This window comes from Strix aluco, chromosome 9 (assembly GCF_031877795.1).
Source record: "Strix aluco isolate bStrAlu1 chromosome 9, bStrAlu1.hap1, whole genome shotgun sequence".
NCBI classification, from domain to species: Eukaryota; Metazoa; Chordata; class Aves; order Strigiformes; family Strigidae; genus Strix; species Strix aluco.
This window is the reverse complement of record NC_133939.1, coordinates 9262471-9285723: the sequence shown is the minus strand read 5'-3', so window position 1 is coordinate 9285723 and position 23253 is coordinate 9262471. Positions and strand designations below refer to the sequence as shown.

The 23253-nt window shown below is 37.5% G+C and overlaps 1 protein-coding gene across 1 annotated transcript in view; it reads right to left on the bottom strand.

Moving 5' to 3' along the window:
- Nucleotides 1–23253, bottom strand: part of CLSTN2 (calsyntenin 2) — a 398409-nt gene that overhangs the window by 90051 nt on the left and 285105 nt on the right. The window contains exons 3-4 of the mRNA XM_074833675.1: nucleotides 5961–6156; nucleotides 4039–4247 (exon numbers count right to left, since the gene is read on the bottom strand). Of these exons, the coding sequence (XP_074689776.1) occupies nucleotides 4039–4247; nucleotides 5961–6156 (405 nt within the window). The remainder of the gene's footprint in view (nucleotides 1–4038; nucleotides 4248–5960; nucleotides 6157–23253) is intronic.

The window sequence follows — 23253 nt, the reverse complement described above, 5'->3', positions numbered from 1 at the left end:
TCCCTCTTTTATGGCTGTCTTTCATCATATTTTGGAGCAGTCACAAGAACGGGGAAAGACTTGACCAACTTACTATGGCAAATCCATGCTTCCTTCCTGTGTGTATAAGAAGTATAAAACTGAATCTCCTAACTCTTACAAGAGATGAGGGCTAGCATTGTTACATGAGTGGCCTCTGACTTCAGTTTGCTCATAGGAGTGGCAATTCAACATTCCCGGCTGTCAAGAGCCACCAGGAGCTGTATTTGACCATAAGTCAATTGAAGGATTAGAGTTGCTTCTTGTCAAAAAGGAGCACTTTTCAATGATAATGGAAAGAAATTGTAGTTTAGTAAATAAATATCACATACAAATGCTTAACTATAAAGTTTCACTACTTTTCTGACAATATGAAGTTTGCATAGCTGCTAACACAGATCTCAGTGCTGTAAAGGATGACCTTGTGAGATCCTATTCACATCTGTTTTCTATCATATGTAACTTGATAGAACCTGTACTGACTGGACAGATAAGTCAGTAATTCACCTTCACAGAATCATAGAATACCAGCTTGGAAGGGACCTCAAGGATCATCTGGTCCAACCTTTCTTGGCAAAATCTTCATACTGAACATGTATTTGTGAAGTGCTTCCCAGTGGTGGGTGGCAAATATAGTTATCCCCATTTTAGAGATGAGAGTAGGTCAGAGCCGTTACAGAATTTGTACCTATATCTAAATTCTCTGATCATCTGACCATGATGCCTGACAAAGGAAGGCAAAAAATGCATAGAGATGTTGTTCTGCTGGCATTACAACAGATCTGTGCTTTGTGGTTTAATTTTCCTGTTGCCTGAAAAAAGCCAACACAATATCGATATGATAACTCACGTGATGATTTGGATTCTCTGCTAAAAAGACAACTAGACTAAACTGCATGCAGAAGTCTCTTAAAACATATCTTAACACCTTTAGTTTCAATTCTTTGCATAGGAAAGCATAGATTTGCTCTATGCCTTTACACAATTGTATTTTATGACCAAGAGTTCATTACCTTCCAGGTTAGGCTCATCATATACAAGAGTAAATTTTATTAAGTGTTATGGTTTCATAACACAATGTAACTTTATTAACAAAAAATATACATACCAAGGGTCAAAATCGCCAAATGTAAATGGGAAGCTTTATATTACCTACCTTTAGGTGCCTAACCTACAAAGATCTATAAGAACTACACCAGAGCTGAATGCTGCTTCCTGTGCCAGTGCTGGCTGCCCATCAACTTGTGCCTCACACAGTTCGGTGATGTGATGTAGACTGTGCACTGCTATAGTCTGGAGGGTTCTCTCTTCCTTTCTGCAAATGTTCCCCACCCAATGTGTAATATAATCTTTCAGGACAACAAAATTCTCCCTGGATTGATCTAGATAGAAGAAATAAGTTTTGCCTAAAAAGACAATGATCTGCCAAAAGGAAAAAGCTGATGGAATAGCATGTTCATCTTTCTAACGGCCTGTTTGTGGTTAGTTTCATAGGTTAGTGGTGAAAAAAAAATCACAATCTGGGACTGATAATGGTATGTTTTCCTCACACACCCCCTACTTTTGGGGCCCCCTGCAATATTTAGATTTGATTCTAGGCATCTAATTAAATGCTCTTTCTGGGCAATGAAATTCCACACTTATGTTACTGAAAAGCACCAAAAAAAGTCATAACTTGCAGAAGACACAAGAACCTAGATTTGTTTTTCACAATGGGTAAAAAATTAGTATAAACAAAATCCTAATTAGCTCAGCATTAATAGACAGTCCCAGGCATCTCTTTAATCATCCCATAGGTAACAAAAATAGGCACAATGCCAAAGAATTTGCATCAGAGAAAGCTTATATCAGCTGGCATAGAGACACATTCTCAGCAGTGAAATGTGTTGGAACTAAGCAACATATTTCTGTCACAAAATAGAAGTGCAACCATCTATTCTAACTCTGTCTCTAATCCCAGTGGGTTTAAGCAATTACCATTATCTAAAAAATTGCAAATTAGACTGCAATTACTGTTGATTGTGGCAGCACTGTGCTTTTAGTGAACAAATAGATCAAAAAATATTAATTGAATTCATGACCAAGAAACTACAAGTACTACAATCTTCTACCAGTTACTCACTGCAGGCTTTAAAGTCATATTTAAATCAATGATTTTCTCATTGCCTTTGCTGAAAAGCAGGTCCCAGGCACATGAAGACAAAGATGTAACCAAGGATTCCTGACACTTCACATGCCTTTGATCATGCCTCTGACTGTAAAAAACCCATGATCACTCACGAGCCAGCTGCACTGTGTGATAGGAGCTGAAAAGGCACAAGCAACAGAAATGTCTGCTCTATATCACACTAATCTCAGTGTATTATTTATCCATGATATCTGTAACAAATCTGGCATAAAATTATGAAACCACCTGCAACTCATGTAAGTAGCCAGCCCCATACTGGCAAGTCACATGGAGTTCTGGAAAAATAATGGTTTCAAACAGAAACATGGAGAACTTCCTTTTATGAACATGGGAAATCTCACAATTAGAAAAAAAATCCATAGAGAAGAAAAGCTTCTAGGGAATTACACATAAACATCTACTTTTAAATACCCACTTACTGTAAAAAATCCTTTGTGCAATTGCTCTGGCAAAAGATTACTGTGCCAGCTGACCTCATTTACTTAAACACAAACATACTCATTATGATTATACCTCCTATATAGTATACTTGCCTCCCAATGTATTATAACAAGACGACTCTTTTCCACAATGTAATTTTCAATTTATTGATGCTAACAGGTTATTATCTTTCGATGCTCAGCTGTGCATTGTGCGAGAACTGCACAAATAAAGATGAATAATTTTTTAATAGGGGAAAAGGTTTTTATAAAGCATCCCAACATAAAAATGACTGCCTAGAGAAAACAATAGCTGCATGCATGCCTTCAATTTCCAGTTTGGCCAAAAATCAGATTTAACTTCCAGAGTGTATTCTCCTACATACAACAAAATGGATTAAATGTTTCTGTTAGGAAAGATAAATCAGAGCATTGCTGGGCATGCACACAGGGTGCTTGTTTTGGGGAAACAAATTCTGTGATCACAGAAATTTCCATTTTGAACTTCTGCACAAGTGTGCACACACGAACATTAATAACAAGGACTCTTATCTACAAAGTGATGCCAATATGGGACTGCTGAAGTACCTGAAAGACAAAGCTACTGTTTTGTATTGTCTGAAGCAAGCACAGAATGGGAGGGAGGATATTCAACACATTTTTAATGCAGCCCAGCCACCTCTCCCAAACTCAGTGTCAAGTTCTGTGCTTTTCCCTGGTGAGAAAAGCAGGAAGCTGACAGACAGGGCCACCAAGGTCAAAAATTGCTGCATGTGGAAAACTTAATATGGTTTATTATTTTCCTATAATATTATATACATTAGAAAACCAACTAAAATCTAAAACCATAAAAAAAATCATACTACTTCTCCAAAGCATATTTTCTTCCATACTGCAGAGTAATGTATCTGCTTCAGGAAGCAGCACAAATGGGTAGATCTGCAGACCCACACCCCAAAAGTTTAATATTCTCTAACAAGAATATTGTCAATTCCGCATTTAGACTCTGCTCCAGAAAGTTCAGAACAATGGGACTAGCTACAAACCAGTGAATAAATCCTATTAGGTAGAGCTACATACTGCGTTAGGAAATGCCATCATGTGGATGGGAAACTAGATCTGAGACAATTAAGAGAATGGACTGAGTGACAGTCAGTTCAATATTGATCAACTAAATCTGGGGCTTTAATTTCCACAATAAATTACTGTTGCATTTTCTTACCAAATCTTACGTAAAATGGATGGAATTTCGCAGTGCAATGGTTCCTTCATTCTCAGAGATGAGGACAGTATTACTCTCCTGAGATAAAACTCAAGCCAGGTTACCAGCTAGTATCAATAGGTTATTATACTATCAACAGAAATTGCTGCTATCTGTCCCAGAACTTACAATTGCTCCTTCTCCATACTCACCATTTCTGTCAATGGCAAAAGGAACGTCAGTTGTCACAATTTCGTAATTGCAGATCTGGCTATACTGTGGGGAACAGTCCTCATCTATGGCTTCTACCTGCAGTATGCTGTCATAGATCTTTCCCTCTGTCACAGTGGCCTTATACACACTCTCCTTGAAAGCTGGTGAAAACTCATTGACATCCTTTACCTGGATATGGACCACTGCCCTAAAATAGGTAAAGACATCAAAGAGAAAAATTAATTTAGCATGACACATCACTGTTTGTTTTCAAAACACTTGAAAAGACTAACAAAACATCTAGAAAACTATGTAAACATCTGTTAAGATATTATTGGATTTCTATGTTTAATTTACCCAATTTAGTATCTTAATGTGGCACTAGGTAAAAACCTTAATGACACAGCTTGTAGGGGGATAGCTTCACAGTGCTCCCTATTAAAATCGGTCTGCCTCTTCAAATAGACCCCAGCAGAAAGTCAATGATACCACTCCAGTGTAAAACGGGTTAATAAGCAAAAAAAAGAGGAAGAGAATTACAGTAGTCGTATGTATTCACTATCTAAAAATGGTCAGTTTATGAACATTCTTCGATATTAAATGAGCCTCTCACCTTCTGCTAATTATAATTATCTAATGCTTTAATTAGTCACAATATTGTACATGTAAACCTTTGAGGGTCAAAAATAACAGGCCTTTAGTATTTAATGAGCAAACTCTAAAGGCCTTCCTCTGAAAGAATTTGCTATCTGGTTTGATTGGCAAGGTAACAGAGAGACAAAGGGACTTTCTAGATCAGTGGCAGAGACAGTAGTAGTAAAGGTTGAGACCCCAGACCACACAGCTTAATGTGTGTTTTACTATACAGACCACTACAAGAAGGTGAAACAAAGTCTTGTCCCAATGGCGCAGATCTCATTTGGTAAGGATTAGACCAAAATTTTGCACAAGTGAAACATACTAGCTTGTTACTGACGTGTGAGGGAAAAACATCATAAAATTTAATAATATGAAGCACAAACTGTTTCTGTGACTCAATGGTTATTTGATTTTGCAGCCTTCCTTCTGAATGTGTATTCTTTTTAAATATCCTGAAAAAGTTCAGCATGTATTATAGAACTAATTAAATTTTTAATTGTCAGGTGTCCTGGATGAGCAAAAGGAATAATGATTACTATTAATCATTTATTTAAATGGCTTTCAGCAAGATGAACAATTTGTACAGCAGTTATACATCTACATGTGAGTTAAATTCATCTTTAATGACAAATGATCTGGAGCTTGATTTCATGAATTGAAGAGGAAAATAGGCACTGTGCCACTTAAGATTATACAGGGAATTGACTCCACAGTAAAAAGTACCACCTACTAACCTTCAATACCTGCCTCTTCCGGAGGATTTTAATTCCTCTGAGACTTGCTGTCCAAAAGCTGAGGTCAGAAACACACTGTGCAAAGGCAGCACTGCTGCAGCTTATATACGTGCATATACTAAAAATAAAAGGCAATTTATCTTTTCTTACCATATGAAATGAGATGAACAGAGAGAAAACCTATTTAGAATTTGTAAGTATCAATTAAAAGCTAGCTTCCATGTCCTGGATGATCTGTTTAGTCAATGCATTTAACGTGAAAGCAAGAATGGAAAAACACACCAAACTGAGATGTATTTCTCCACTTGAACAGGGATCCTATTAAAAGCTTCAAGTGGAACCATTGCAAAATGGGTCAAATTGCAGGAGGCAAAAAAAGAAAAATATTTTCTAAAAGTAAAAAGGAATAAAAAGTGGATAGACTACTGCAACAATGGTCCATCTTGGTTTTATTTGCTTTCTACCTGACTACAATATAAAAAGGAGCCCTTCAACCTGATCTGTACTGTAGAGCCAAAGCAAAAAAATTTCTCCTCATTTTCACCCACTTGTGAGATTTCTTCCAGTTTGTTCCGCCTAGTCCTGCTCCACAATCGTAGGCCTGGATGATGAATGTATATTCCTTCTGCAGTTCACAGTCAATAGGACTTTTTGCTCGAAGACGACCTTCTCCAGATGTCTTGTTTAGCACAACAGCTTCGAAGGGCATTTCTTGTCCATGGATTTTAAAAGCACAGATTTCACCTGTGAGGAATAGTATAAAACAATCATAATCAGGGAGGTCTAAGTCTTACACACTAGAGTGAGACTGGAGAAGTTAGCACTCATTTGTATTTCACATGCTGTTAGAGATGGGGGAAGCACAGACTCAGTTTCTGTGTCCAAAAGGGCCATCGGCCACGTGCTCGTGCAGCGTGATGTGGTGAGCGCAGCTCTGGTCATGTACTTTCCTCTTCCTCTGTTATTACTAAATGGTTTCTTAAGCCCTAGAGACTATTCCCTAGATATGGTACTAACATGAATGTTGAGCTAAATTATTTTTGAGCTAATCTAAGACGACTGTATGTACTTAAAATACCATAAAGAAAAATAGAGAGTATTTTAGAGGTGGTCTTTTCTAACTGCTCTTACTCCTTCCTTGAGCCACTTGAGCTGCCAGGTGGTAGCAGATGTTCAGATACTTGCAGTTTAGTTTCCCAACAGTGAAAAAACTAATGATGCAGAACATGGGCACATTCAAAATATATCTTGCTTTATTTACAGACATATATCATCTTTGGAACAGAAGTAGTTGAAGGAACACGGACAAGGGTCCCTTTTGGACATCTCAGTCACCCACCCACATTCATACATGAATGCCTTCTTGGCAGCAACTCAGTGTGCCTCCAGACTGCCTCCTAATATCATAGATCCATAGTTTCTCTCAGAGGAATACTATATAACAAAACAGATGATATAGCAAGGACTAAAAAAATTGAATTGGACACAAAAGACAACATAAAAAAAGTCTTGTGACAATATGAGTCTGGAAGGCGGGAAAAAAGTTTCTGGTGATCCGTTTTTTTAATCCTTCATACTGATGGCAAGGATATGCATGCTGAATTCATTTTTAGCCACTCCAGAATCCAACTTTAAAAATGAAATATTTATACAAAGACCAATGTGGCTTAAATATTTTTATGACACATTAAACACATACTCTTTTATGAGCAAGTCAGTCTCGGGACATGCATTATAGATTCAAAGCTGTCTCCCACTCACATAATCTTTTTCCATTTATTTCCAATTTACAGTTGCAGCCTTTTGGAAATCTCCTTGCCAATCATATCTGAGTCAGCTGCCAAATTCTAAATTAACTCTGAATCTATGACCTCTAATTCAAGCCTAGCTCCTCTCTCTCATTGTCTAATAGAATATATTGTTTATTTTAGAGAAGAGAGCAGACAGTGACTTTATAAAAGTGCTGGAGCTCTTAATTGCTATTATGTGTGAGAAAGTAAAAATGGGAAGGGGGTGTGTGTGGGCAGGGTGGGGATTAGGTACACTTAGAATATCAATACAGGCTTTTTAGGATATTCCCTCAACTACCACTACATATGTTTCCCTTTATTATAATGGGAGCTGAAGCTGAGCTCAGCTACAGACATTTACATTTAGGCAGATGAATCCCACACTTAATAATTGTAATCAATCCTATGAATGTCTTTACAGGATCAGCACTGGGAAAATACGTTAAGTATTTGCTTGGACATTTGATTGTTTCAACCCCTCTCTCAAGTGGCAGGAAAGGGCAGTGTGGTTTCTTAAGACAGACAACAGACATGCTCTTTTCATTCACCCTCAATGAGCCCAAATAGAAGGCTATAGAAGAAGGAATGGATTTTACCCTGAGAATGAGACTGAAAAAGACTAATACCTTGCATATCTATAAAAGCAGGCTCCACAATGTTTATGAACTGTTGCATAGGAAACAAAGCATAAGATTAAGAGAAGGCTCAAATAAAGCAGTTTGTTCAGCTTTGATCATGGGCACTGATCACTGAGTTTGTATCTCAGCATTGTCACACATACCTTTGATAAAAAATTGTCCCAATTTCCCTGCAACTTCAAAATGAAACATTCATCTAAAATGATATTGTGGATTTCAGTTTTAACTGAATATGAAAATAACAGTGTAAATGTGGGAGGTCTAATGGAAAAATACTATTTGTTGTATTCTGTAACAGTGACCTTCATAGTTTCTTAATAACAAATACAGCATTTGCAGACATCCAAGCCTACTGTTCTTAAAAAGCAGAAAAACCTCAGGGCAGAAAAAAAGTTCTCAGTCTTAATCTAAACATTTATCATTTTTTCTTCTCCAAATGCAGAGTCCTGATGCAAAGCAATCATAGAAGCAGCACATGTTCTAATTAGTTCTCAGCAAATATTTCAGAAGTCTATATCTTGCTCATATGCTAGATACTCCAGCTTTATATACAACTAATCTTGTCTCTTATATCGCCATTTGCCAAACATAAAATAATGACAGCTGCATGGATATGGGGAGGTATTTGTAAACACACTGCAAAAAACCCACATACACTTCTGGATTGTGGCTACAGTGACCTACTTATATGAAAACAACTGTATATGTTTTTAAAAACTATGTATTTTTTTTTTTAGGAGGACTCTACTACAGTTTCCAAAGAAATGAGTTAAGCACTGTTGAAAAATGAAAATGTATAGTAATCATAATGATTCTAAAAAGGTGCCTTTATGACTATATTGGAAGTGGAAATGATAACAGTTATAACAGCTGTAACAAAGCAGAAAATTAAATAAGGTCCACCTTTACACTGCGAGACACATACATTTACAGATATATAGAACTACTACTACTAGGCATTACAAATAGTGTCTTTAAAATATAACAGATACTATTTTCCATTATTGAATGGAGCTACAGGGCTTTATTTAAACCCAGCTGAGCTAACTCCAGCCATGGATGCCAACGGGAATTATGCCAAGCTTATGTTAGTTACTGGTTTTTTAGATATACATTGTTATGGAAGTCATTTGAGGAAAAGGAGACACAGTCTTCCCCTCTTATTCAGGCTCACCATTTAAGCTGCAGAACAACCACATTCAGGACCTTGGTACCACCCACCTTCCATCTCCTTTGTAAGCCTGAAATAACTAGAGCGCAGATTGGGACATTCTTTTCCTCACAACAGACAACACAGTAAAATGTTAAGCTTTATTCTTCGTTTCATTTGAATGGGTTTGGGAACAGGTGCATATAGAATTCAGTGATCATAAAAATGGTGGTGGCAGTGCGTTCATGAAATAGGGATAAGTTGGTGATACCTGTGGTGGTGCAATTCCTCCCCCACCTCCTCGCTAGGCCGCTCAGTGCTTGGAGTGATTCCAACCCCTCTCCTGGGCCACATACCAATCTAGGGAGGTATGAACTGCTAATGGCAGCGAACCAGAGCATTAAAGCACCCCTTGGACGAACCTGGCTCCTGCTCTCACTATAGCTTGGGAACGGTTATAACAGTCCATCACCTCCTGACAGCCTGGTACACCTGTACCTGGGATGCGGTTGAGGGAGAACAGTAACAAAACTGCACGTCCATCATGTTCTTGGCCTGTGCAACTGGTGGAAAACACCAAAATATTTCATCACTCGAGCTGGGCCAGAGTGGAAAAATAACTTATGAAAGTCAATTATCTTGGATCCTACAAATAACGACCCTAAGTGAGACCCTTTGAGCTCTCCTGGTACGCAGCAGGCCTGTGCCCAGCACCTCACCCGAGTTGGGATGCCTCTCGGATATCAAATCCTTAAGGTACCACCCACTGTTAGAGCTGACAGGAGGCCAAGGCAAAGTCGACCCTCTCAAGTCTAATTATTGCCCATTGAGGAATGCCAATGCATTCTGAGTATTTACTCTAAATTTGAGAAAAGGGAAATTTTAACTTTGGGCTAGCTCCTCTTTCATCCACCTCTCTATCTACTGATGTGTTTAGGTATACACAATTATTTTCATGAGTGTGGGTACATACATATTTCACTAGATCCAAATACTTTTGTCTGTACATCTTGCGTTTATGAATGTACATATATATATTGAATTAGGATAACTTTATAGTAAGTTAGTGTGAATCTTGTCATTTTTGAATCTGTAATTAAGTTGCTATTTTGATCATAACATATTTTACTGAATTATTTTATAAATCCTTAAATTGGTTAATGATTAAGTACTGCTAGTCATTAATAAATCTTGATTTGCTACTAAATCATTACCGTGTTAATATTTTCATCTGCGACAATACCACATAAAGGTAGAAGCACATCCATGAAATCCTGTAGCAATTGCATCCAGGATAGAGGGAAAATATCTCTTCTCCCAGGGCCAGGATGTATATCCTGAGGGGTTCCAGTTACTTCCTATAAAATCTTCTGGTTGCAGGGTTGAACTTTACTACGAGTTGCTTCATTTTAATACATGTTTTAATTAAACTCTGGACATTATGTTTTCAAATCATTCAGACTAGAATTAGCCATAAGCACCTATTAATTTTGAGGCCTACATTATTTTAAGTTGAGAGCTGTGGTAGAGATCCATATGTTATTACCGCAGGGATAATAATCGTATCATTTCCTCTGTAAAAATTATAATAGCTTGAAAGAAAGCTATTGACAGTTTATCATTTCTGAAATATAACCAACAAATCTTTCCACTGTTTAGAAATTCCTAAAGACAATGTTGCATATTCAGTGTTTGCATGCAAGATTTAGTGATAAGCCTTAATCAAAACTGTATTACAAATTAGTGCCTTTTATATGAAAAAGAAAACTCATGCTTCCTTCAGTAGCATTAAAAATCCCCAATGTTACTCCTTTAACAGAATGATACACTTGAACTCCATTTCATAAGTTATTTAAAAAATTACGTGCTTATTTTGCCTTTCACAGCTACCTTTGCTTTTTCTTCAGCTTTCATTACACCAAGAATACAGAAGACTTAAAGTGAAAAGCTGGGATCTCTGATATTTGATCATTTTCATCAATAGTTGATAAAAGGCAATGGTTGTATGTGAATCAGCAATCACCAAAAGTTGTTTCATTTGGTTGTATGAGATTCAACAAGGCTACATGCTGCACTTGGGTCACAACACCCCATGCAATGCTACAGTCTTGGAGAAGAGTGGCTGGAAAGCTGACTGGAGGAAAAAGACCTGGGGGTGTTGGTCAACAGCTGGCTGAATAGGAGCCAGCAGTGTGCCCAGGTGGCCAAGGCAGCCAATAGCATCCTGGCTTGTATCAGAAATAGTGTGGCCAGCAGGACGAGGGAAGTGATCTTACCCCTGTACTCGGCGCTGGTGAGGCTGCATCTCGATTACTGTGTTCAGTTTTGGGCCCCTTGCTACAAGAGAGACATTGAGGTGCTGGAGCGTGTCCAGAGAAGGGCAGCCAAGCTGGTGAAGGGTCTAGAGCACAAGTCTTATGAGGAGCAGCTGAGGGAACTGGGGTTGTTTAGTCTGGAGAAAAGGAGGCTGAGGGGAGACCTCATCGCCCTCTACAACTACCTGAAAGGAGGTTGTAGCGAGGTGGGTAATGGTCTCTTCCAAGTAATAAGTAATAGGACAAGAGGAAACAGCCTCAAGTTGCACCAGGGGAGGTTCAGACTGGATATTAGGAAAAATTTCTTTACTGAAAGGGTTGTCAAGCATTGGAACATGTTGCTCAGGGAAGTTGTTGAGTCACCATCCCTGGAGGTGTTTAAAAGACGAGTAGATGTGTCACTTAAGGACATGGTTTAGTGAGACCTAGCAGCATTAGATTTACAGTTGGACTCAGTGATCTTAAAGGTCTTATCCAACCTAAACGATTCTATGATTAACTCCAAGCAGAGTTCTCTGCATGTTCTATCCTCTCCGATGGCCTTATCGCTTATGGAGTAGACTTTACACAACTGTGTTCCGGATGTGTCTATGTGCCTGAGTGTACACACATGTATTTGTTCCTGTCATTAACTCCCAAACGATTTGCTAATTTCAGCTAAATTTTAAAAAGATGAGTTGTTTGTCACAAGTGCTATGAAATTATACAGCTGCACAATACAGAGACACTACAGAAATAGTGTAGGGGTGACAGAGAGGTCACATCTCACTAGATAGCAAACAGTCCACACAAAGACCATGTAAAAGCTCATCATCAAGAAAAGCTTCAATTCTATCTTGCACCTTCTTGGTACCAGTAAATCAAACAAGAAGCTCAAACCTGTAGGAAACCAGGCTTCATTAGTTCACTGCTGACAAAATTACTCATTTATATTCATATCCTGTTCTGATTTTATTACTCTCTAGCCTTTTATTATATTTCTATGTGTGTTTTTCTCAGATGCACAAATCAACGTAGCTGATCATTTATTTAGAATAAAGGTTGTGGTTTTATACTGCCTGAGTTAAGCACAGTGTCCCCAAAAGATCACGAAGGGCCTAAGAATCAAAGCTGCGTGACCACGCACAAATCCACTCACACCTTAGAAGGGACAAATAATACTCTGTTCAGGAGAGATGCATCTTGAATTTCAATTCAAAGAACAGAGACAGGAACACCATGACCAAGGCATCACTGTGACCTCTGAAGACTTACATATGATTGACAATAACACTGTTTTTTCTTTAAGTATGTCCTTCAAGAACTTGATTCAGCTACATGGATTCATCATGTCATAGCAGAGGTATTTGATAACCATCAGTAATGAATCTTCTTCATATACTACATGGCACAACTAGGCTTCCAAGAATTTTATATAACGTATAAATTTGGTTGTGGATATGACTTTCTTTTTGCTATAACTGAAAGTTTTAAACCACTCTCGTCAATGAAATTAAAGTACTCTTAGTCTGAAGCAAAGTTGAATCTTTAACCCCTTACGTGTGTTCCCTCCACATATAGATGGACATCCAAACACAAGCATACTGTTCTTTGAACATCGATCATCAAAGATCTCTGTTGGCAGTTGGATAGAAATCTGCAAATAAGCAATGCGGTTAGGACTACTATTCAACTTGATGTCTGTTTTCTCAGAAATGCAGCAACTATGTGTAGTCAATGTTGGGTTTTTCAGTAAGTTTGTTTAGGTGTTGCTGTTTCTCTTGTTTTTTTAATCCAGCCTACAATTTTAACAACCGCACACAAGTTTCTCTGTTGGAATCCTGCAAGTACCTCCTACAGCGCAGAGCTGCCAACCTTTTGAGTGTCTCCATGCAACTGGGAAGGTTTACTACTTTGACAAGTTTTTCTATCAAACTGCAGCTACTGTTTAAATAAGTACAGAACATAGAAGGTTATGTTTTGAGGGAGGAAAGGGTAGTTGTTTGGGAAAGGAGGCAAAATAATAATTAGAGATGTAAAATATCTTTAAGGATAGAAAAAAATTAAGGCAGTAACTACTGTATATGGTTTTTCAGCTCACTGAAGTCAATGCTATTAAACTCATACTGAAATACTAAAATCCAGGAAGCAATACTGAAATCATAAACAGAGGGAGGTGTTCATATCTTAATAAAATATAAAAATTATTATTTCTTCATCTCTAATTTTATGGGCAACAAGTTCTGCAAAGCAAGAGCATAAATCCACTGCTACCCTTCCTATTCGATGAATTTGAAATTGGAAAGTGGAGGAAACTGCACTTGCACTTCAAGTGATTCATTGTTGCCATAAGCTCACACCAAACGAACCAGACTTCATTCTTCTGCTGAAGCAGGGACCAATTGCTCAGGATAAAAAGATAATTCTGTGGGTAGCATGTAAGCAGCAGTCATATCTGAGTTTCTTCCTGGCTCCATGATAAGTTTCCCAGGGAAATCACTTAGGTTATGAAGGCACTCCGCAAAACAGCACCTGAAAAACCTCCTCTACAATTTTGTTTAAAGAAGCTTGTTTCAAAAGTGTAATTTTTATTGATGTGCTCTGATTATAGTGAGATATATGACCACATTGCTCTATTGGAAATTAGACCACCACTGCTTAGATGCATAACATGTCACACTGTGCACTCAGATCTGCACAAGAGATCCTTGCACTCCAACTTAAGTGATGGAGAATTGATACATGTCTATTTGGAGACTGCAATAAACATTGAGTTGGATCAGAAGAATATGTAACAAGGAGATAAAGGTTTGTGCACATAAAGATATGCTTAATAAACTAATGATTATACAGTTCTCGATACCCTCTATTCTAAAAGCATAAAAATATGAAATATTGTCATTCGTTCCTCCCATCAAACGCATACCAAATTAACATTCTATTGTAAATAACCTCAAACAGTTCTTGATCTTTTCTTCTTTCTGAAATCTGCAAGATTCAAAATAGAAAGAAAGCAAGAAGGTGTGATTTTAAGAAAAATACCAAAAAAGTATATGCTATTATAATCAATATATGGAGCTCCATGCCCACCTGCAACAGTGGAAGGCTTTTGTTAACTTCATGTTTCACATTTGCAAGTATCCTGGGGATTCAGCAGTGCATCTGAGTATCACACACACACACACGCTCAACACAGAAACATCCGTCCAATTTAGTTAGAATGCTGTAAGGCATAGCACAGTCTCTTTAACAGTTACATGATCATTACTGAGAAATATTTGCCTTGACATTTTTTAGAATACCACATTATAATGAACTATTTGAAAAATAATCCTGCAACTGCGCAGTTAAACCTGAAAAAAAGCACATTAATAAAAGGAACTTTATTCTCCAGGAGCTAAGTGGAACATAATTACTCAGTTCCCAATTGGGTAATTTTCTGATCTACTTTTTCACACGTGTCAATAACGATCATAAAAACATGCATGGGTCATCATCTTCATACACACTACCTGCATTATTTGATTAGTGTTCACTTGAGGCTGCAACATTTGCAATCAGTGACTGCAGATTTCTTGCTGCCGCAGCAGATGAAACATCACTTCGCTTCAGACAGTCATCTTTCAGTAAACACAGAAGCCCAGATGCTAGCACTGCTCAAATTCCACATCTGTGTCTGAAAGATGGATCATGAAGCTATTTCACCTCTAGATTAGTGTGGTCTACACTGAGAAAAATAAAGAGATAACTTGCTTAGTGAGGCATGACCCATTTTACTGTGTATATCCTGTGAAAAAAGTGAGCCTATTTTTATAAGAGAGACCTAGAGGCCTCAGCATGTAAGATTAAAAAGGTTATTACAATTCTTGCAACAATTTCTAGCCACTAAGTATTGCTGAGCTGTTAAAGGACAAATGCTAATAAAATACATAAAACTAGCTAATGATGTATAACGTGACTAGAATTTCAAAGTAAATAAAGACCTAGGATTAGGAATGTTGGCTAGCAAATATGTACTGCTTAGAGAATTCTTACAGTCTGGTAGGCAAACCTAACACAAATATTTTCTACAGCAGGATAGGTGCTCCAACACGACCTGCTAGATTTGGCTCCCCTGTGAGATATACAGAGATAAATAAGAAAATGAACAACACCATGTCACACTCAGATTAGAAAATCAGCAGCTGTTTAGTCTATTGAGGACTCAGCAGACTGACAGAAAAACTTACTTTTTAATTAAACCAGTTTCCCTGGGGTCCTATATCAAGGAAGACAATTTCTGAGAAAAAACAGCTTGGAAAATGTTGCCTTTATTAAAATTATTCCCCTGAATAATTTTAAATGTATAGTTTTGGGGTATAGTTGGCTAATTCAAAGCACACAGTGAATGATCAATTCTTTGTTCTGCTTTTTTTTACTCTAAGACATCAGTCAGCTTTAACTTGCTAACTATAGCAGGAAATTTGGGGTGGCTGGGACATAATATAAGCAGTGGACTTGACCACACAAATCAAAGGAGAGGCAAGTACTAGGAGCTAGGACTGTCTCGCAAAAATAATAACCATAAAATAATTCCAAATATGTAGACCAAAACAGAAATGAATACTAGGCTCTACAGAAAAGCAATGCAGAAATAAAGGATTGCCTACTGGTTATTATTAATAAAGCTGTGTCCTTCTTCCAGCATGCCAATATTTTGAGATAGTCATTCACCCTCTTCTTTCCTCAGATTTGTAATTTGAAAGATCAGGTTGATGGTACAGAATGCCATTAAAAAGTATTACAGAATCACGCAAGAGCAATGGGTGGTCATTTCAGTCTATGTGCAAATGGGAGTCTGCAGACAGTTGGATGCCAGCAGCTCTAAGCTAGAAACCAAGTAGTCACATTAGCATGGTGCTGTGCTTGAATGACCAGGTGCCGATTCCTGGCTGCCTCATGTAGGAAGCCTGGAGGGAGAGCACTCTGGATGTGTGCATAAGACATAAGAAAGGACTGCAACATCCTCCTGTGATTTTTACAGGTTTTTTTTAAATGAAGTGAGGACAAAGAAAGTGAATTTTTATAAGAATTTTCTCCAAAGTGTCTGTGCAGACACGTCAGGTTTGCAAGAATAAGCTTTAGTGAGGTGCAATGCAAATTGCCTTTGGATAATCGTGGAATGTTCACTGCACTGGCAGTCTATGAAGCGAGATAAAAGGGAAATTATGCAGTTTGGGTCTTTTCACTGGCTCCTAAACTCTTGTTAACATGCACAGTAAAATATGTCAGAAGCACATTAGGTATCTCAGGACTGTTTCTCCTTATGCCCATAAAAACACACATGAGAGAGAACACAGTGAGAGAGAGGTTAGGAAAGAGATAAAGTGCTTACACATTCCCAAGTTTTCACTCAGCTATTTACTCTGCTATGGCCTCCTCTTACAGAAGCAGATTAAATAAAAAGCTTAGGAACATTAGTTCAATCTTGGCATGGAGCCTGGGCACAAGGGTTTAATCTGTGCATCCTGCAGACGTGCAGTAAAGTAGAGCACTGAGTTTAATTGTTACAAGAGTACCATATGGTTCCTCCTGATCACAGCTTTTTTTTTTATTTGTTTTTACTTCCACTTGTATGTCTTTAAATACTCTGAAATATTCAGCTCCAAGTGTAAAGTCATAATTTGGACTGGATCTCTAGACATGATGAGTTACTTTGGACACATGCTTCTACTAAAAGCATCATCACAAATGAAAAATAACATAGTCAAAATTATAGCATCTGGCCTTCTATCAGAATTGAAATCACATAGTGAAGATAATATCAAAAGAAAAGTTAAATGCAGATCTCTCAATAGAAGATATTTGCACTCTAATTTGTGTGGACACTTAGAATTGCTATCATTATTTCAGCTTATTTTACTCCTCTGAGCCTTACAATCTTTCTGTACAGTTTATTTCCTACCATACCTGTATGAAGATAAGTATTGGTGCCATTTTATACTGTGCTCTTCTTGAGGATACGGTTGCTCGCCCCACCAGTAAGTCATCAAATGGTTCCAGCCACTGACCATAGTTCAGTCAGTAAACAGCTCCATTTTGAGGCAGAAAAGGTTTGTAGCGAATTGTCACTCATAGGCAGTTCATGAGAAAGCCTGGTTTTTTAGGCATAGAAATACAAGAGACTTCCTATCACAGCTTTGTGTTGGACTGCTTTAGCCTGCTCATGCTGAAAATTCTACGCATTAGAGGTGTAAGAACCTCAGCTGTGTGAGCTGACTACCTCACTATTTCCAGAGCTGCCCTCAAGGAACTGCTAACTTGATATTTGGTTCCTTATTTTCAGCTTTTGATTCCAATAACAGCACAAATACTTAAGCAGTACAAAATCTCCAGTTTTTCTGAGACAAAACTTACACCTACTCAGAATTTAGTAAGATCCTTGCTTTTTAATGCAGGAGTGTCAGCCACACAAGGTTCTGATATATTCAGTGATTCAGATGGGACTCCAGCCACCAAAATTTCAGAAGCACAGACCCTTGGCATAGTATCTATATTGGTAGGGGGGTACTGTGCACCCGTAAATCTCAGGCTCATTGCAAACTTTACTCTTCCATATAATGGTATGGTCAGTAGTAGTATAAAGTAACTTTTCCTATATAGAAACTTAGATTAAGCTTTTATACTCACACTGATATGAAAGTAACTATCCTGGATATACAAACTGCATCTGCATTGAACCTAAAGATACAGAACAACCATTAAGAATTTCATAGTAAAAACAGGGGCTCTATCCCTTTTCAGATTTCACAATAGGATCTCTTATGCATCTTAATTATTCAGTAATGCAAGGAGGTTTGTTTTTTAAACAGTAAATTCAAAGTCACAATGAGCTCAACATTCTGGGTTTTGTGCCTTATCATCTAACATACTGAAAAACCCTACTTATTTGCTATATCTCTTAGATGTTATCCTATTTGTTGCCCTCATCTTTTCGCTTGAGCAGGAGCTATATAGGGGGCAGAAATTGTGTTGTTCAGCAGCTTTGAAGATGATGTTACCTTTTTTCCCAATGTGAAATTAAAAATTATTTGAAACTTTTCATGAAACCGAGCTGCATCAAAATAACTGTTTTCAGACAAAGGTCAGACTTTCAATTCAGTCTTCTCAAAAACCCCATCAGCACTGCAGAAATGGCAGAACTATCAAAACATCCACAGAATACTTCTACTTCAGTAAAACTGTATTTTTGATAAATCATATTTTTACCAGGTCCATGATTTTGCTCTTTCTCCTTGATTTCTGCTCCCTCTCTGCTGCCCATTTCTGGCTATGTTAGTCTGAGAGCTGTTCATTGACATCACACCCAGCTGCATTTTGTGCCCTTTTTCCTTAAACCTTTTAGAAAAATTACACTTCCTCGCTTCTTTACACATGTAAGAGACTGAGAATGTGAGCCCTTCTGAAAACATGTAGCGCTTGTCATAGATTATGATCAGTCTGGGATTTCATCCCTGGGTTTAATTCCTACTTTCTAGGAATTTGGACTTTCTAGGAATTTCTAATCACTAGATTTCCTGTCCTCAAAAACACACATGATCCTGTAAACATTTCAGTATTTGGGGATGTAACAGGGGTCATTCCCTCACCTTCTGCTTCAAATCAGCATCTGAATAAGTCACTTGTTGTCCATGGAAAATGAAGTCCTGAGGCCCGTGCACTCGGGAATGACTAAAACTGGACTGAATTCAATGGAAAGATTCTATCTGAGTTCAACATGGAGCAAACCACACTGTGGACACATCTTTCAGTTTCATCTCTATATCAAAATATTTCTGGATTTACTATCTATTCCTTTAAATTACTTAAAATCTTTGTTTCTTTAGGCATATTTTGCATCTCTAAGAGTTTTCTGTGGGAGTTTTGAGAGGTAGGAATTTAATTATAGACATAAGTCTTTGCAGAGCCAACCCTTTAAATGTTTTATAATGTGAACTCCCAAGGATGTTTCTGTATCTGATTGTTGAGCAAATGAGATACCACATTAAAAAAAAAAAAAAAAAGACTACCTGAAAATACAGTTGAAGTAAAAAATACAACCTGGGTCTTAATGATTAGGTACAAAATTTACATTGATTTCAATTGCAAAAGGCTTCCTTACTGAGTACTGGTAAAATCCATAATTGCTAAAGGCTAAATTATCCTTGGTTAACTGAAGCACAATAAAACTAAACCTTGTAGTACAGAAATGAACACAGATCTCACAGTTACCAGATGCTGTTATGTGTAATATTGCAGATCTTGCTGAGAGAACAGATTATTTTTCTACTTAGTCTGTATTCCATCCCCACTTTCATTCTAGAAAGTGAAGATCAAAGCTTATTTTTTATGCTTTAGGAGCTATGACTGAACTTTCATTGCAATTTAATGTTTAATTTGAAATTAATGGAATGAAGGATGCAACTATTAAAACCCAACATGTGCAGTATAAAGCAATAAAAATGTAACTCCATGAAAACTGCACAATAATAAATCATTTCAGCAATTTAGAAAGTGCAAGGAAATATCTATACAGTTTCTATTTAACTGCTCCTCAACAATGTAACAAAACAAATTATATTTGCAATATCTGAAGTAAATTATAATATTAATTTGAATATATCTGGTAGGAAACACAAAGTATTTCATCAAGATGTAAAGTTAATTCAAAGCCATTTTTGCAGTTAACACTATTTAGTGGTATTTGCATTTATACCATCACGACTGGACAAACAGAATTTGACTGGCTGTGGCAGTACTACTTTGTGAATACTTTGCTCTAGCCCTGGGAAGCAAATGCTGTGTCGGCACAGTTTTTCGAACAGACATGAATTTTTGGGTGACAAATGGCTTTCTAGAAGGAGGAATTGACTAACTGCTTGTCAGGGCATTTGCTGAAAACAGCTTCTCTGTTAGCCTTGCCATTCAAATTCTTACATATTTTGGAACATTCTGATTTAATTTAAAAACTGGTATTTTCTCTCCATGAATATAGTGCAAAGTTGTCTTCTAAAAATGACCAATAACGGCAGTGTTATCCATACTAGTTTGTTTGCTTTACTCAAAAGTCATACCTGCTTGCTCTCATGACACAAATAACTGTTTACAGTTTCTTCTCCTATTAGCCCTGCAGCACCTAGCTAAAACTAGGTGAACTGGATCATGCTTCTTCTTGTACATAATTAACAGACTTGTTTACTAAAAGCCTCATTTCCAGATACATTGAGTAAATGCTGATCCTCTGGACTTCACTAGAAACTGCAGGTGGTTGCAAAGCCTAAAGACCAGGCCATCTGTCATAATCATATTTGAGCAAAATAACACGATTGTACAAGTATTTTTAAGGGCACAGTTTGAAGACAGAGGGATTGAACAGTTGTCAGTGAGACAGCAAGGAATCTTTATTCCCAGTAAAACTTTAGATAAAAGGTTTTGTCTCTGTAAGACTGGGCTGAGTTTATAGATGTAACAGTTAGAAAAAGCTTATGATTTCTTTGCAAACTGAATACATAAGAAAATAATGAAACACAAAGAGAGACAAACCATACACTTCTTAAAAAACTCAGCTACTCTTCCATTAATTAGTACATAGCTCTGTTTGCAACTTAGGCATTTTTTTGCAAAATATGCACTTTAACCAGTTTCTCATAAGTTAAACTGCTCTACCTGTGGGAAATCCATCCCTGATCTCACCCACCCAGTGACCTCTGTCCCTCGGGAGCCTTTCCAGGGTCCTTCTATCACCATGAACAGACAGGGAAATCAGGGTAAAAAACCACTACAACACCTGATACCCCCCAGCAAAGGAAGACAACACCTAGAAATGAAATAATACAGGGAAGCAGCCATGCTTGTGCCAAGGCTTTTGTCTGTAGGACAGAGTTGCACACAATCAGGTGATGGGGGCCACCTCCACAAAGCCTAGCAAACACCTAGGAACAACTTGGATTCAGGACCAAAAACTGCCCACTTGCATACCCACTTGTTTTCCTGGCTGCTCCATGGGGCTCTGGGCACAGCACTTTCCTGTGGATCAGAAGGAACCCAGAGAAACATGGTGCTCTCAAGCAGGTAAATCTCACCTGAGTGAACTTCTTCAAACAGTCCAAAATGCATTAACATCCATTTTATGGTTAATGAAAAATAGGCAGCCTCAACTGGCAAAAAACCCCAGCAACAACCCTCGTCATCCTCCCAGTGTTGTTACATAATTAGTACATTATGACTGTCAAAATGACTTATCCAGATACTATGATAGCTCACTTAGCAGATTATAACTACTTAAACAGCCATAATTGCACGGAGATATGCAGCCAAGTAACCCTTGAAGAATTTTTAATACTATAGGTCTGATAAATGAGATGATAATGAAAGGAAAGTTACTAAAGCACTTATCATTTCTGACAAGTTGTGATTTTCAAATTATCAACTATGTCAACTTTTACATGTACAAACCATGTTCTGTAAATGGGGTAAAACAGCTTCCCAGCTGTGGCACTGGTACAAGTTTGTGTGATGATATCTGAAAGCAATCCTTCTGACACATTTCAGGTGATGTAGCAGCTCCCTGTCCTCTTCGTCAGAATTCTGGGAATTCTCAGAAGAGCATGTGTGCGTGCTGCAGAGAGCAGGTGGAAAAATACTAGCAATTAAAAACCAAACATACAAAAAAGTCCTAGCTCGAAAGCAGATGAACCCTTGGTATCAACATCATGTAAGTCAGTGACACTGAGGAATAACCAAAACTTTGATTAAATACGTGCCAGGCTTAGTAGGTCTTTTGAAATGGTTTCTTATGGTTTACTTTCCACAGTGGAACAGATGCGTAAACATGCAGGCATTTACACACAAGCTGCTTACGTGATTGCCCTCTGCTCTAGTCCATAATTTCAGATTCCCTTTCCCTGCTTTTTTTATTCGGGGTGGGGTGGGGCAGATGGTGAGGAGGCAATAAGAATCAAACATTTTATTAAAACCGTAACATATTGTTTCTGATTCTCAGCTTTACATTCCAGGTACAGGGCAATCTGGTAACAGAACTGATACCAGTTCTTTTTTTTGGTTTTAATGATAAACTAAATCTCTCTCACATCAGTTTATTCATAGTATTGCTCCACAGACCTCAGGAAACTGTTCTCTATTTTTACAGCTGTAAAGGAATGAAATAAACACAACAATCCTCAATAACAGCTGCAAATGAGGCATTCTGAGTGGAAAATTCAGAGCATTAATGCCTTTTTTTTAATGTGAGCAACACACTGACGTTTATTGTTTTAATAGTGCATATACATTGTAAGCGTGAAAAACAGCAAGAGTCTTGCTGTGTAAATTCATTGGAGATCTCAAAAGGATAGTTTAAGAGTTATTTGATGTATAAGTCAAAGATATCACAATGAAAATGTGATTCTGTTGGTCATGACACAGAAATATACAGGTATTTTTACACAGTACCCACAGTGTCTCCCCCTGAATTTTATTCTCTTAGCCTGAAAATAGAAGTAAAATATGATCATGGAAAAGATTATATTAAAACACAACCTCAGCACTAATTTGATAGGAGCTTTGGAAAGATCTTTGACAGACTATGCTACTGAGAAATGAGAGATTACTTTGTCTTGGTTCATAAGGCAAAAACAACAATAAAAAAAAAAAAAATCAGAAATTCTCTAGGTAATACTGTATTTAAAACAGTGAAAGCACCAATTCAAAATCACAAGAACAAAGGTCAACCTCCCACAAAACTGATGACAGAATTACACAGGTGGAGCAAGGCAAACCATTATTCATTTTTACATCAATTCTTTGTAGAGATGGAGCTCCATGAAGTCAATGGCAGCCAGGCAGCCTGGATTTCATTATAATATTTAAAACATTTAGTCACAATCATCCTCACATATTTGGTTTCTATTGCTGTCATTGTTGTTACAATGACAAACAAGGCTTAAGGTAGT